General features: G+C 45.2%; 1 protein-coding gene across 1 annotated transcript in view; it reads right to left on the bottom strand.

The window, feature by feature from the left end:
• Positions 1 to 510: 510 nt before the first annotated feature.
• COL5A1 (collagen type V alpha 1 chain) overlaps positions 511 to 14,603 on the bottom strand; it is a 223,103-nt gene continuing 209,010 nt past the window's right edge. Inside the window, exons 64-66 of the mRNA XM_070955824.1 lie at positions 11,941 to 12,009; positions 6,469 to 6,702; positions 511 to 3,629 (exon numbers count right to left, since the gene is read on the bottom strand). Coding sequence (XP_070811925.1) covers positions 3,483 to 3,629; positions 6,469 to 6,702; positions 11,941 to 12,009 — 450 coding nt within the window. The 3' untranslated portion in view covers positions 511 to 3,482. The remainder of the gene's footprint in view (positions 3,630 to 6,468; positions 6,703 to 11,940; positions 12,010 to 14,603) is intronic.

Here is a 14,603-nt window from a genome sequence, read left to right on the forward strand (position 1 = left end):
CAGCTGTACCCATGGCATCGTTTCTCCCAGAAAAGGCAGAATTTGTTGAAAGGTCGGAGTGTCCCTGAATGTGGGGATCTGGCATCGTATCTCTGGCCCTCAGCATGGAAAAGGTTGGCTCCCCAGCAGGGCAGGAGTCAGAAAACTGAGCCTCCTCTCTTTGAGGGGTGCCAGCATCCCCTGGAAGAGGACACAACACGACAGCCCAAGATTTAAGGCTGCCTGGCAGATGAAACGGAGCAAGAGGCAGCCATGGTTTCAGCTAACGCATCTTTCTTCCCCATTCCACGGCAGCCCCTGCCCTCATTGCTGTGCTCCCCCCTCACTGCTTTCCTTTCAAGACTCTCCGCTGCCTGGCTGGTGAAGTTTCTGTGCCTCCCCCCAAAGCTGGGCTGGTTTGGGGAAATCAGGAAAAGTGGGGGAAGGGAGGGGCTTTGGACCTACAGGCCGAAGAAGCATTCACGTCACGGGGATAAGGTGGAAACAGTAAACTTGGTTTATTGAAAAATATCGATTACACTTATTCCTTTATTACACAGGTTCAATTTTTTTCTTCTTAAAAATACCTCTAATGGGCATTGATCTGTTGGAATTTGGAAACCTGTACGAATAGGGTCACCTGATCATACGCGAGTGTGTGTGTGTGTGTGTACACATGTACATACATGCAGAGATTCATACCCACACATCCTCACTTCAAAGGGGGAGGGGGCTCTATGTATTTAAATCTTTGTTTTCATACTTTTTTTTATCAACATTTGTTCAAGTCATGATATATATTAGGGGATAAAATTACACAGAAAGATATGTCTGCAAATACAAGAAGCAAATTTTATTGCAATATACGGTAACTAAGTGTTCTGGGAGGGAAGGAAAAAATGGAACAGGAATGAAAGACACAACAGTACAGTTTTACAACACTCTGTAGGATTTTGATAAAAGCACCAAAACAGGAAGGAAGGAAGGAAGGAAGGAAGGAAGGAAGGAAGGAAGGAAGGAAGGAAGGAAGGAAGGAAGGAAGGAAGGAAGGAAGGAAGGAAGGGAGATGAAAAAAATCAGATCAGAATCACATGACCTAAGAGAGCGTGTCTTGGCTCTCCACCCTCCATGCGGTGATTCCCCCCAAATTCCCCAAAAGGGAAAGAGCACCATGAATGTTGTGCCTAGGTTAGGGAATGCAGTGCAGGGCAGCTTCTGAACCGTTGACTTTCAGGGAATCTGTTCTGGAGAGTTGCTCCAGTTTAGGATCTCCAGCTCACTGATCCTCGAAGACTCTGTGCGCCTCGCGAGGCTTGTCCCCTGGAACAAACCTGTCAGGAGTGGGACAGTTCATTGCTGTCTGTCAATGAAGAGTGGGAGTGGGCTACAGGGAAGGCCTCCCACCCCCTTCTAGAGACAAAGGCAAAGACTGGCCAAACAGGGCTGTTTAGAAGCCAAAGTGGGCCATGGCTGTTTTCAATCAGAAATGCGTCACTTCCTGGCCTCCCAAGCGATATTCCGACAGCCACTCTCGGAGGCTCCTGCTCCTTTGGTGGGAAAGGAAGGCAGGAGGGGTGACAGCAGAAGGAAAGTCAGCCAGCCCAGGAGGGGAGTCTACAGATGCAGACAGATGCTGGCTAATTACTCTCACACCCGGATCTTCCCCGGGTCAGGAATGCCATGGGAAAAGACATCCCACAAAAGCTCCCATTCAGTCACAGCAGTGCCCGTCCCTTTGGCCCCGAGGCTGAGGGCCAGGCGTGGGGTGCTCTTTCCCTTTCTAAATGTGGGAGCAGTGAGCTGGAGGGGTGGAGGGCGGGCGGTGGCTGCAAGCCCCCCACTGGAGAAAGACACACAGAATTGCACTGTTCAGTTTGCTCTGGAAAGACAGAGGAGGGGAGTTGTAGAGACAGGTCAAGTCTGGCCTTGGCTTCAGTACATTGAATAAAGTCATAAATTAGCACCACAAATATTCAGCAACTGAGTACAAATCTGGCATGTTTACCCTGGTATGCGTTGCATGAATAGCCTATTGCTACCAAAGAAAAACCCAGACCTCCAGAACAGTTGAATTAACTCGCTCATCAGACACATCATTGACAGGCTAATGGGTCACATGATACAAGGTCATTGTGGGGGGCGGGGAACAGGTGATGTATCACTGGGCTGAAATGAGGGGAGAACTGGGAGGGACCCCTGGTAGGGCTCAGCCAGGGTTGTCTGGAAGGTTCCTCCGACAGCTATAGCACCAACAAAATGGAATGAAGATAACACTGAGGGGGAAAAGATTTTCTTGGTAAAAGATATTTTTTAAAAAACCTCTACATTGCACTAGGTAAAGCCTGAAGAATGGGGGTGGGAGGGAGCTGGCCATAAATCTTTATTGCTTGTCAGAGGTGACAAATATCAACACTGCTGGTACACTTGGTGCAAAGATGGCAGCTGTTTTCCTTTATCCAGAGACATGCCTGCCTCAGTTCCCCCAAAGTTCAGCAATGCTTAATTTTAATCCCATTTGCTTGGGTGTCTGTAAGGCTGAGGCATATTGCTCCTAAGGGGGTGGGGGGGCTCCGGGAACCTGCTTCCTGAGTCTGGGGGGGGGGGGAGCACACGGTTCCCTGCTTTGGTCTTAGCAAAGACATCGGATGCTGGGGAGGAGGAGGCTGCCTAGTGGAGCACGGGTGACTCACATGCATGTTTTGAACCCAGAAACATTTAATATTTAATATAATAATATACAAATATTTACTTACAAAATACAAAAATAGAAGCACCTTTATCATATGGGATAAGCAGTCAGAACCTGGCACTTTGAAAGGCCGTGGCTTTCCGATGTTTCTTGTGTGAACTAACCAGAGGAACGCCTCTGGTGGGGTGGCCGAGTTCCATCTAGGTTCTGAGAGAAACCCCAGCAGAGAAGAGAATCCAAGTGAGGAGGGGGTTTCGGAGTCCTTCGTCCATGTTTCTGTACAGAGATCAGGCGTTGACGGCATCGCCCGGCTGATGGCTTTTGATGGCGTTTCGAGGACTCTCCAGTGATGGGAAACTGGCGATCCCTGGACAGTTTTCCATCAGATGCAGAGAAGCTGCTGAAAGGAAGGCAAAGACGGCAGGAATGGCATCTTTCCTGCCGGAAATGTTCTGGTTTCGAGGAAAAGGGAACACATTCAAGCGTGAGAGCGGAGCCCTTTGACGGTCTCCACGAAGAGGCGCAGCAAAGGAGGCAAAGCTTGCTCTGGCCAGTCGGAGAGCCCCTAGGTCATGTGATTCTGGAGGCGGTGGTGAGCAGGGTCTGGATTTTGACTGGGGTTGGGAAGGAGGGTCTTGCAGCAAAATTGATGTCGGGGTAAATAGGAGAGTGATTTAAAAACAAACCCATCAAACTGTCCAGTTTCAGAACGGGCACGCGATGACCAAAAACAAAAAAAGAGGAAGTAGCCAAAAAGAGAAGGCACAATGAGGTTACGAAGTTGCCCTTTTGGAGAGAGTCTTCTGAGAAGCCCTCAGCCCAGGAAGCACGCCGGCCCCACCTCGAATCCGAACTTCTGAGACGCTTCGCCGAAGTCGTTGAACATGATGTCAACAATGGGGACCTGCTCCACTTTGGGGGTGCTGATTTCCAAGACCGTCTTCTGGTAGCCCTTCTTTGCCTGCAGGGGAAGAAGGCAGGACAAGAGGCCGTTCAGGTGGACAGATTCCTTTCCTTTCCTTTCCTTTCCTTTCCTTTCCTTTCCTTTCCTTTCCTTTCCTTTCCTTTCCCTTCCTTTCCTTTCCTTTCTTTTCCTTTCCTTTCCTTTCCTTTCCTTTCCTTTCCTTTCCTTTTCCTTTTCCTTTCCTTTCTTCTTTCCTTTCCTCTTTCTTTTCCTTTCCTTTCCTCTTTCCTTTCTTCTTTCTTTTCCTTTTTTCTTTCCTTCCCTTCCCTTCCTTTCCTTTCCTCCTTTCCATTTTATTTTATTTTATTTACCCTTCATTACATTTTCTCACTCCTTCTGCTGCTTGAGTAGCCAAGCGCTCTGTTGTTCGACAACAGGAAATTATGCTGAGTTAGATTTAAAAAAAAAATAAAATCTGGCTTGGGCTGAATGTGCAGCATACTGCAAACCATGGTTCCTGCCAACTGAACTCTGGGATGGGAAACCTGGACGGTTTGGGTATTTTTTTTTTTTTTACTGCATATCAAGTTTGATCTGCTTTAACTTCGATATTTTTTTAAAAATTCCCATTAAGGTTTATATCTTTTTGTTCATATTTCTAAAATATATACATTTTGTTCAAAATACTGCCTAATGCACACTGCTTTTGCCAATAGTTCTCCTTGATATAAGGCATTTTTGCACAAGTGTATGAATCTATATATGACTTTTTGTGTAGCTGGCGGTCTCTCTCCCTCCCTCTTTCCCTCTCCTTCTCTCTCTCTTCTCCCTCCCTCTTTCCCTCTCTGTAGTCTAAGAAGACTTTGCAGGTAGTCTCCAAAAGGTGCTCCGGGGGGGGGGGGTCTAATAGCCCCTCCCTCCTTTTCTCAGCACCACATGGCTACCAGCTGCACCTGATGGATCCCCTATTAAGAAGCAGTACACCTCCATCCTAGGAAAGAGTGAAAACTTAAACGAGGAATGTAACCGTATAACATGTCAGTTTGAAATTGAGGAAATGCAACAACACCTACTCGAAATTAGATAGCTATAAGATTTGGCAACAAGAAAATAAGCTGCAGAAACCACAAGCAGGGCTTAAGAAGGTCTGGCTCTATAGGGGCAGAATGGCATGTATGCTTAGGCAAGGCGTAACTCCACAGACAAGTGGACACATAGACTAAAAGCAAGGTAGAACTCCCAAAAAGGTAATAAATAGCTGTGAAATTTTACTTCCCTATTTCTGAAAATCAATTGTATAAAAGATTGTGCTTTGCTGTTGTTCAGGGTTTCAGCTCCTTTAGCGGCTGGGACCCTTTTGCCGAAACGCTTCAGTAAAAGTTTTGCGAAAGTCCGTCGCTCGCGTCTGGCTCTGACTGGCTTCTGCACCAGGCTAAGCCACCCTGCAACCCTTGGCCCAGGCCAGAGCTTTAAGTACATAATTGTACATATGTGTTGCACTGACAATAAAGATTTGAATTGAAGATGCTGTTTTCGTGCGTCTGTGTGTTCTGCAGTGTCTTCTGGAGGCTGGAACGGACAGCCCTGCACTGACCTTGTGTCCGAATTTACATCTCCATCTTTACTTATGGACAAACCACATTACAAACGTTTGGGAGGTGAATTCTGCATTTCCATTGAAGTATTAATTTCGAAACGTAAAGTTAATAAGTTCACATCAGTTATGAAAATCTTCCATCTTTTCCTCCAAGCGGTAGGATGGGAGGAGACCTCAGAGGTCTTTTAGTCCACCCCTCTCCCCAAGGGACACAGGCCATCCAACCTTCCTTTGAGAGCTTCCATCCATGGAGCCCCCACGACTCCAGAAGGCAGCCGTGCCACTGCTTAGTTCTCTCACAGTCAGGAGATTCCTCCTGATCTCAACTTTAGTTCTCTCCCTGTAAAACCTCTTGGCTCCGGGGATTTACTCCCTCCCTCTGTGGCTTTCAAGGATTGGAAGACTCTTGTTGTGTGTCTCATTCATCTTCCCTTCTTTAGGCTAAACAAGCTCAGGGGCATCTAAAATCATCACTCTTTGTATAGGATGCTGTTCAGAGCACAGTCTCTGATTCCTGGTCTAGAGAACCTGAAAACCTAAAAACCTTGCCTTGTTCTGAGATCCTGTGGTTTCTTAGCACAGGTACCCACCAGAGGCTCCTGGTCTCACCACTTCCTCTGCCCCAAATTAAGTGGATCATTCATTCAACCACTCAAACCACTCTAATCTCTATTAGTGGAAGAAGAATGTAACATTCTCTGCTTAAAGTCGGACTTTTACGCGAGAAATCCAGTACCGATTGTTACACTTAATTAATTCTGGTCACTGACCACAATAAACGCATTATTATATTATACTTAATTAAAACTCTTTTTGTTGCTAAGCTAATATATGCAGTAATGATTATTTTCAGACATTAGTCAAAAAATAATCTATTGCCTCTTATTTTTTGCCCTCCTCTTCTCAATCACGCCCATGAAAAGGAGGTTCCGCTGTCAACACGAACAGCCTAGGACCGTGATGGTGAACCGATGGCCAGAGGTGGCACGCAGAGCCCTCTCTGTGGGAACGTGCGCTGTTGCCAGCTGCTCTTTTGGTTTCTGGCATGCGCACCAGCTAGCTGGTCTTTGCGTGTGCCGGAGCACTGGAAACCCACAGACCAGGTGGCCGGTGCACGCATGAGCTCTGGCTGGCTCGTCTTTGGGTTTCCGGTGCTCCAGCACGCGTTCCAGTTTGGGCGCTCAGTGCCAAAGAGGTTCGCCATAACAGGCCTAGGAGGTTGCCTGAGAGGGCTGTGAGCCAACCCCTGCTCCCCCACCCCCCAACTAAAGGTCTCTCCTTTGCACAATCACTACTCACTGCACAGCCGTCGAAGACTGCCCTGATGAAAGGACTGTTGTCGTACGACATCTCTTCGTCGTTGGAGCCCAGGAAGCGCATGGCCTTCTCGTAGTTGCCCACGGTGGCGTCATGCCACGCCACGGACTGGAAGCAGTTGTAGGTGACGTTTTGGTGCGCGGATGCACTCAGGAGCCGCAGGAAGGTCATCTGTACCACTCCAATGGGGTTGCTGTCAGCATCCACGTAGGAGAGCTAAAGGGAAGTGGAAAAGGAGACAAGGAAGAAGCAGACCAGGTAGGCTAGGCAAGACGTGGAGGGCAGGCGAGAGGGAGCCACTCGGCAGAAAGTTTACACCCAAGTGCCACAAAGTGTTTCATAGTATTCTTGGACCCCTTGAGGGATGGTCAGAGAGAATTCTTTACAGTTACGTTTGAAGAAGCACACAACCACCATTGTTTCTGAAAAATAAACGGGATTTGATTTTCGGGCTGGGCAAATCCTAGAAATGAGAAATAGGTCTCATTTCTACAACATTCAGAATTTAATTATTTAGGAAATAATTAAAAACCCTTCAATTGGCAGAATAACCAAGCGTGGAATTAAAAGGATCATTACGTAGACACATAAGAATTAGGACCACAGTCAGAAAAGACTCAAGACGTTTAAAGAACTTGAAATGTTGGGTTAACCGTAGACATCTCAGCCACGTTGGAATTTTGGATTTTTTCCTCCATGGATTTGTCTGAAAATCTGTGTGTTTGTGTCTGAGATTAGGTTACCCAATGCATCCGATGCTCACTTTGTATCTTGGTATTGCATGCCAAAGTTACACAACCTCCAGAGAAGACCCTGGCGCTCATTAGATATTGTGGGAAAAGACTGAGCGGGCCAGAAGGGAATGGGACCATGTCCACACATGCTCAGAATCAGTCAATTTCACACACATACATACAATTGATAAGAAGAAACAAAGGTTTTACCAACCAGTTACTTGGACTCCTGTCCATGATTGTCTTGAGAGAGGTCAAAATGACTGACTGAGGCAAGCAGAAGCATGCTAGACGACAAGCTAAAAGAGCAACCAGGAACTAGAAGATGACAGTGGATTACCCTGGATCAGGACCTGTTCACAAGAGACTTATGGATGGCAACTGATTCTTCCATTGTTTAAAGCATATGTAATCTGAATTTACACCAGTGAGGATGGACCGATGGAAGATCTTCTATGCTTGGAACCTCTGAAAGATTGCTTACTCCTTCTTTCCAAGGCTGAACAGGTCTCTTTTGAAAAAAGCTCTTTTTTAAAAAAAAAATGAAAATCTTACTAACTCTTACTAACTCGTCTTGTCATCTCCTAAATTCTTCTGATGCAGATAGATGATCCCCTAAAAGCAACTTATTTCCAGTTATTCCAATTAGGAGTGAGTGACCATCTAACTCAGGGGTCTCCAACCTTGGCAACATTAAGACTTGTGGACTTCAACTCCCAGAATTCCTCAGCCAGCATGCTGGCTGAGGAATTCTGGGAGTTGAAGTCCACAAGTCTTAATGTTGCCAAGGTTGGAGAACCCTCATATAATTCATTCAATTTCAGAGGTCGCCTAGCACCATTAGATTCTGGGCAGAACACTTCACTGGAAGAAATTTCAGATAAAATTCCTGAGGGGCTCCACCCCATCTTTGGCTCAGGGAAAAGCCAGGTTTTTAGCACCTTCTGATGCTCAGGAGAGGAGCCAAGTCCTGGAAGGAGGCTGTACCAGTTGCAGCAACCGAGATGGCCTCCTTCCTGGGCCTGGATTACATCTCCTCGGCCTGTTCTTCTAGGATGGGCAGAAACTATCAGCCATGGGGGTCCCTCAGAACTAGGTCCTATCTCTTGAGCGGTGACACCAGGGCCTGGAAGCCAAATGGCCGCAACTGCAGCTGTAAGAGCAGTAGTGACAAGAGGACACATTGAGGCATTTCTACCCAGCTGCCTTCTGGTCCAGCTGCACCTCTGATCATCTTCAAGGAGAGGTCCCATGTGGAACTCATTGCGGTAATCCATTGGCGAAATGCCAGGTCAATTGTTATGACATCGTCTTTTAAATTCATCCTCTGAATTTGGAACGAGATTAAGAGATCTAGAATTTGGAACGAGACATATTTTTACCTCAAGGAATATTACATGTGTGTGTGTGTAGGATTCAACTACTTTTTGGAATTACATATGCAAATTAAACTGATGTTTATCAGCAATGTTTAGTTAACCAGTCAATTAAATTAATTGATTAATTTTTTTTAATGAAAAGCTAGCCTTTCTGAAAACCCTTTTCTCTCCCTCCCTGCCATGCACACAACTCCAGTGCACCCACATTTAACAGATTTGAAAATCCCTTTCTGGAGGTGGTGCCTAATTTGCATTTATTATGGACATAATTAATATTTCATACTGGAGCTTCATACTGGAGGTGTTGGGCTAATTAAAACTTAATCCCATCTCCTCCCCACCCCCCTTTGTGTGTCCGGCTCCCTCCCTTGCCATCTGCTGTTAATGATTTTATTTGTTAATGATTTTATCAGCTGTGTTTCTATGAGTGATGGATTTTAATGTTTTTAATGCTTTAAAGCTGTAAGTCATTCAGAATCGTTGGATACGAGAAGGGCAGCAAATAGATTTCATAAATAAATAATTTTTTAGAATTTTAGAAATGCTAATTGGAACCATGAAGGTTAAGCCATCCCATTAATCAACCCTATATCATTCAGTGTGTGAACAAGGGAACAAGATCTTACCTCCAAAAATCTGTTAGTTGGCAACCTCTCCTTAAGAACGCTTCAAGCCAAGCCAACAGAGCAACAGGCCCTTCCAAGGACTCATGATGAAGCGTTTATGATGGAAACCATCTGGCATCCAAACCAGAGTGAGCGCAAACAGGCGCTGAAGCCTCTGAGATGCTAAAAGGAGCTCTCCAGGTGAGGGGAAAATAGCATGACAGAGATGGAACCCCAAATCCACCATCTGACATCCAGAGCTGCAGGTGGCCTTTAAAGGCCCTGGGACCACATCCATAGCTGCTCTCCAAATCAAAATGCAATATTATCTAAACGGGTAAGCTAAATGGGTAATCACAACAATATAGTGAGCCGCGGTGGCCCAGTGGTTAGAGTGCAGTACTGCAGGCTCCTTCTGCTGACTGCCGGCTGACTGCAATTTGGCAGTTCAAATCTCACCAGGCTCAAGGTTGACTCAGCCTTCCATCCTTCCGAGGTGGGTAAAATGAGGACCCAGATAGTTGCGGACAAGAGGCTGACTCTGTAAACTGCTTAGAGAGGGCTGCAAAGCACTATAAAGTGGTATATAAGACTAAGTACTATTGCTATAAACCAAAGTGAATATTAGGACTAATTTTCAATTTCTGTCATCTAATACATCAGAGGAATTTAGTAAGAGTTTTCATAGGAACGGTAAAATTTCTCAGATAGATCCGGAATTCCCACGCATGAGCAAATGTGGTACGGTTGCCTTTGGAAGTCTTTTAGTTCCTGGTGGCTCATTGCCAGTTCAAGAAACAATCCTAATGACCAGCAAGATAACGAGAGCAAGAAAACAAGAGGGAAGGCAACATTTGAGGGGATGAGCAAAAACCAGCTGCTGCAAACAAAACCCTTCCCTTCCCCCACAACAAAATGATTTGCACAAGACCGGTGGGGTTGGCCGGCCAGACCCAGAGTGGACCTGACTTCTCCAGTTAGTACAGTGTGGTGAGTCTGGGAACATTGAGCAGGGAAGAAGCTCTTGACACACACAAACACACGTGACAGCCGCCTTTTCTGTGAGGTGGCAGTGCTGCCTAGCTGGAAAAGCTTTTGTGCATCTCATTCAGGAGCTCTCCGTGCACAGTTGACATTGACTTCAGAGAGAAGAGTAAGATGTATTTTTTAAAAGAAATTAAAATAAAATAAAAGCTGCCGGAGAAAACTTTGTAAGGGTATTTCAAGAGGTTCTCAAAAGCTGTCACTATTGTTGTTTAGAATTAATACATGAATTCCCTTGCTCGAGAGGGAATTGCTTGCACGGCAAAGAATATCATTGGGAATAATTGTGACAGAACTTCAACATCTTCAGAATCTTGCACTGATCTTCTTTAGTATGCTTCCAAATGTTTTTCCAACATTTCCCTCACAAAGAGAGGATGTTTTACATGCCTAACTTCATCTAAAACTGTTTTGTACCCCAGCCTTCCAGATATTGGAATATGGAATTGTGGAATATGGAATTCTAACATTACATTACATTTTCCTTATTTTGATGTTCTGAGACTATAGAAAACTTGCACAGATACTGTCAGGCTGGAAAGTTCTTTTCTGAACAAAGAAAGCTGAGAGAAATGAATTCTACATCTTTTGTCACCTTCTTGGCTTTTCTAAATCACCACCCCAAAAAAGACACGGCCTTGTTTTCTCCTCATGTTTCAGTCCTTCAGCAATGGCCCACCATTCAAGGCAAGCGTTGAAGAGACTATCATCGCAATTCCACCATCTTCCCAATGTTAAGGAAGATCCCCTTGTGCTTCTGTTGCTCTAATCAGGGCAACACTCTGAGCTTTGGCATCAGGTTATGCGGTAAATTTTCCAAAGGTTCCTGTGATCTTGGTAACTCAGATCTGTGTTGGCTTCAAAAGTGAATTGGAAATTGAGGTTGAATTCCAGTAGGTGTCAAGTGGGAATGAATTTCAGCAGAAGGAGGCAAACCAGTTGACTTCAGTTATTCTAACTTTGAAAATGTTTCCATTCCATTTTCTCCGTTTTGAGAATCTTCCAATTTTCCAGTTCAATAATTTAAATATAATATTTTCAGCGTATTTTGGAGCATTTTTCTCCAAACACAAATATTTTCACATGAAATTCTTAGAATTACATCTTCTTACATAGTTTCTGTAAAGTAGTTCATTAATATAACACCATTTATGTATATATTATTTCCATGAATATTCATGTTCTTAATTTTTTTTCATAAGTTGTGAATTCTCCAAGACAGAATTCCAGTTCTAAATCAAGTTCTGATTCAAACCCTGTCCTGTCCTGTCCTGTCCTGTCCTGTCCTGTCCTGTCCTGTCCTTTGTATCCACAAGAATCTCCTGAGAAGGTCAAAGGACCAGCTTCACCTCAGAAAGGCCAAGGAGACGTCGGTTGTGGTGAGGGCCCCAACGGAGCCTTCAAACTCCCTCGGCAATTGCTCCTCGGCCATCCTTGGACTCTTCTAGCGCTGCTCATTAGTTCAGCATAGAGAGTGAAATTAGTTTGGGGCCAGGCGTGGAAAGCGGACATGGCTGGCGTGCTCCAGGTGGAGGGCGGAGGGAGCCAGAAGCTTTACCACTTACCAATGACCCTCGCTTGTAGCGACTATACCAGGTGGCTGGCTGCTCTTTGGGCCAACGGGCCATTTTGCTCTGCAAAATATGAGAGGGGTTAAAGCCAAACAGAAAGCTGAGTGGGGGGTCTTCTTACCAGTTTACCGCGCTTGAATTCACTGAACCAGGAGCCCGGGGTTTCCTTTGGCCATGAAGTAATTCTAGCCTGAAAACGGTGGAAGAGGCACGTTGGGGAAGAGAAGGACAGAGACAAGACAAAAAGGAGAGTTACACTCTGGAGTGAAAGGTTCCCGCGGAAATCACTTGAGTCTTTCTTTTTAAGCAAAACCAAACACCGACAATGCAACCTCTGGCACTGTTGAAAGAGCACCCAGAAGCCCAATATTATTTCCCGGAGCCTGGATGGTTGGCGGTTGGTGGGGAGGAAACCAAGAAAGAAATGGGCCTGCTAAGGCCATCCTGGAAAGGGGGAAGGTTGACTCCCCCCTCTCTTTAAAAAGCCAAAGAAGATAGTTCTGCTTCCAAGGAGAGATCTGCTTCTCTGAATGCTTATTAGTGTGTTCAAATATATTGTCCTAATTGTGAAGCTTAGAGCTCTCCTATTCCTCGTTTCATTTCATGGTGACCCACTGCCACACCTGGCTTTGGATAGGTGAAATCTCCAGTTGAGGAACTAGTGGCCCTCCAGATGTTTCGTATACCAACTCCCAATAGCCTCAGCCAGAGGCCATTCTAGGAGGAGAAGTAGTAGAAGCCACTTTTATAATCACAGGAGTCATCTATTGTCTTTATTCACATTGCCAAGAAATGTTCATGGTTCTGGTGTCAAAACTCAACTGTCAGCGTTCCAAGCTGTATTAGGCTGAACCTTGACTAACCTCTCTCCAGTTTCTTTTCTTTGCAGGAAGTCCTTTTCAATTAAGGGGGGCTGCCTGTCAACCCTGAAGCTGACCTGACCAAAGTCATCTTGTCAGCTTCAGTGTTGCCACACTGGAGCTGAGGGGGAGGGAGGGGGGAATAGAGATAGCTGGGATTTTGTAGCCAAAACAAAATACTTTCTCCTGGGAACCAAGGACATTCTCACAGGCGGTCAGAGAAAAGAGGAGTGAAGTTACCAGGCAACCGGACGGCACCTTGATTGGACCATGTGACTGATTGTTTGGGAAAGGGGGAAAACTTTTACTTTTAATTAGGTGAAAACTGCGGAAACCTTCACAGTCGGTTTTCACCAGACTGTGCCAATATGATATGTCCAATAAATAAATTCTTTGAGGAACTTGCTTGCCTCGGAGTCCTGTTTGTTGATGGTGTATTACTTGGAACCCTGACAGCTGGCCTCACTGAGGCCATTTTCTAGGCTTCAGTGTTGCCATCAACATGGTGCATGGTGAATTTTAGGGCAGCCTCTGAGCCACCAAAAGTTGTTGAATCCTGTTTCCATGAGTTCTAGTCAGCACGGCCAATAATGGATGAGAGAAGTGCCATCTAAAGGCATCTAAGGCCCATCCAGTTTTAGAGCATTGCACAGTAAGCAAGAGGTCTTTACCCTGCTGACACCATGGCTAAAATCCAAGACATCCAACAATTCCCAACAGTCTGGGCCAGATCAAAAATCAACAATCACTCTCCTTCTTGAAAGCTTGTATGCTTGCTTAATCGCCTGCTATCAATGAATCTCCAAAGAGTTCCAGATATTGTAGTAGGAGAACTATGTCAGTCATGGTAGGCAAAAATCAGAAAAAATCTGATTGTCAGCTGCTACCTCATGCTTGCATATGCTTCACTGGTATGCGGTGACCCTCTGCCATGAATTATAGAGAAGGGGGCGAAGAGGGACAAGTTTGGGAAACCGAAAGTAGGTGTTGTGCTGACTAGAGAAGCTGCTTCAAGATCACCCATCTGGAAAGGGGAGGGAGCTGCATTCCAGAGCATGCTTGAACTGAACTGAACTGCAAGACTTTATTTGGTTACCTTTGGATGGGAAATGAAAGTTAAGAAGGGGAAAGGAGGAGAAAATATAACACAGGGACTTTGGCACGCAAATCTCAGTTCTGTCTATGCATTACTGCAATACACTTGATCTCTAATAAAAATGTAAAAAGTTAGCACCCGCCCCTCTCTTAGAAGAATGAAATATTTTGAGAAATATTAAAAAGGCAGAATATTATATTTCCCTGGATCAGAAATGGAGAAACATGCTCTTGGAAAGCAGCCCCCACCTTCCTTAATAGCCCACAGCAGATGTCAGCACTTGGGAGATCAAGAGATAGATAGCTCTATTCATAAGCAAATACCCTCACCCTAGATCCAACAAAGGTAGGATTAGCCCTCAGCCACAATAGGAATTGCCCAATACTTAATTTTTCTTTTCTTTAGACTAGCCAAACCCAAATCCTGCAGCAGTTCTTCATATGTTTTAGTCTCCAGGCCTTGAATCATCTTAGTTGCTCTTCTCTGAACTTTTTCCAAAGTCTTTGTAGTATGTTGACCAAAATTGGTTGCAGTATTCCAGGTGTGGTCTTACTAGTGGGTTTTATAAAGTGGTACTAATACTTCACGTGATCTTGATTCTGTGCCTCTCTTGCTACAACCCAGGATTGTATTAGCTTTTTTGGCTGCTGGCTTATGTTTAAGTGATGGTCCACTAGGACTCCAAGGCCCCTCTCTCAGTTTCTGTTTTTGAGTAACCAGGTCTTGCCTAATCTGTACTTTTACCTTTGATTTTTCCTGCCTAATTTTGCAGTGGTCTTATCTTTTTGACTAGCTGAAAGACCATTTTCTTTTATGAAAAAGGGAAGT

The sequence above is a fragment of the Pituophis catenifer genome, unplaced genomic scaffold, assembly GCF_029215685.1.
Source record: "Pituophis catenifer annectens isolate HBS135680 unplaced genomic scaffold, rPitCat1.0.hap2 SCAF_17, whole genome shotgun sequence".
NCBI lineage: Eukaryota > Metazoa > Chordata > Lepidosauria > Squamata > Colubridae > Pituophis > Pituophis catenifer.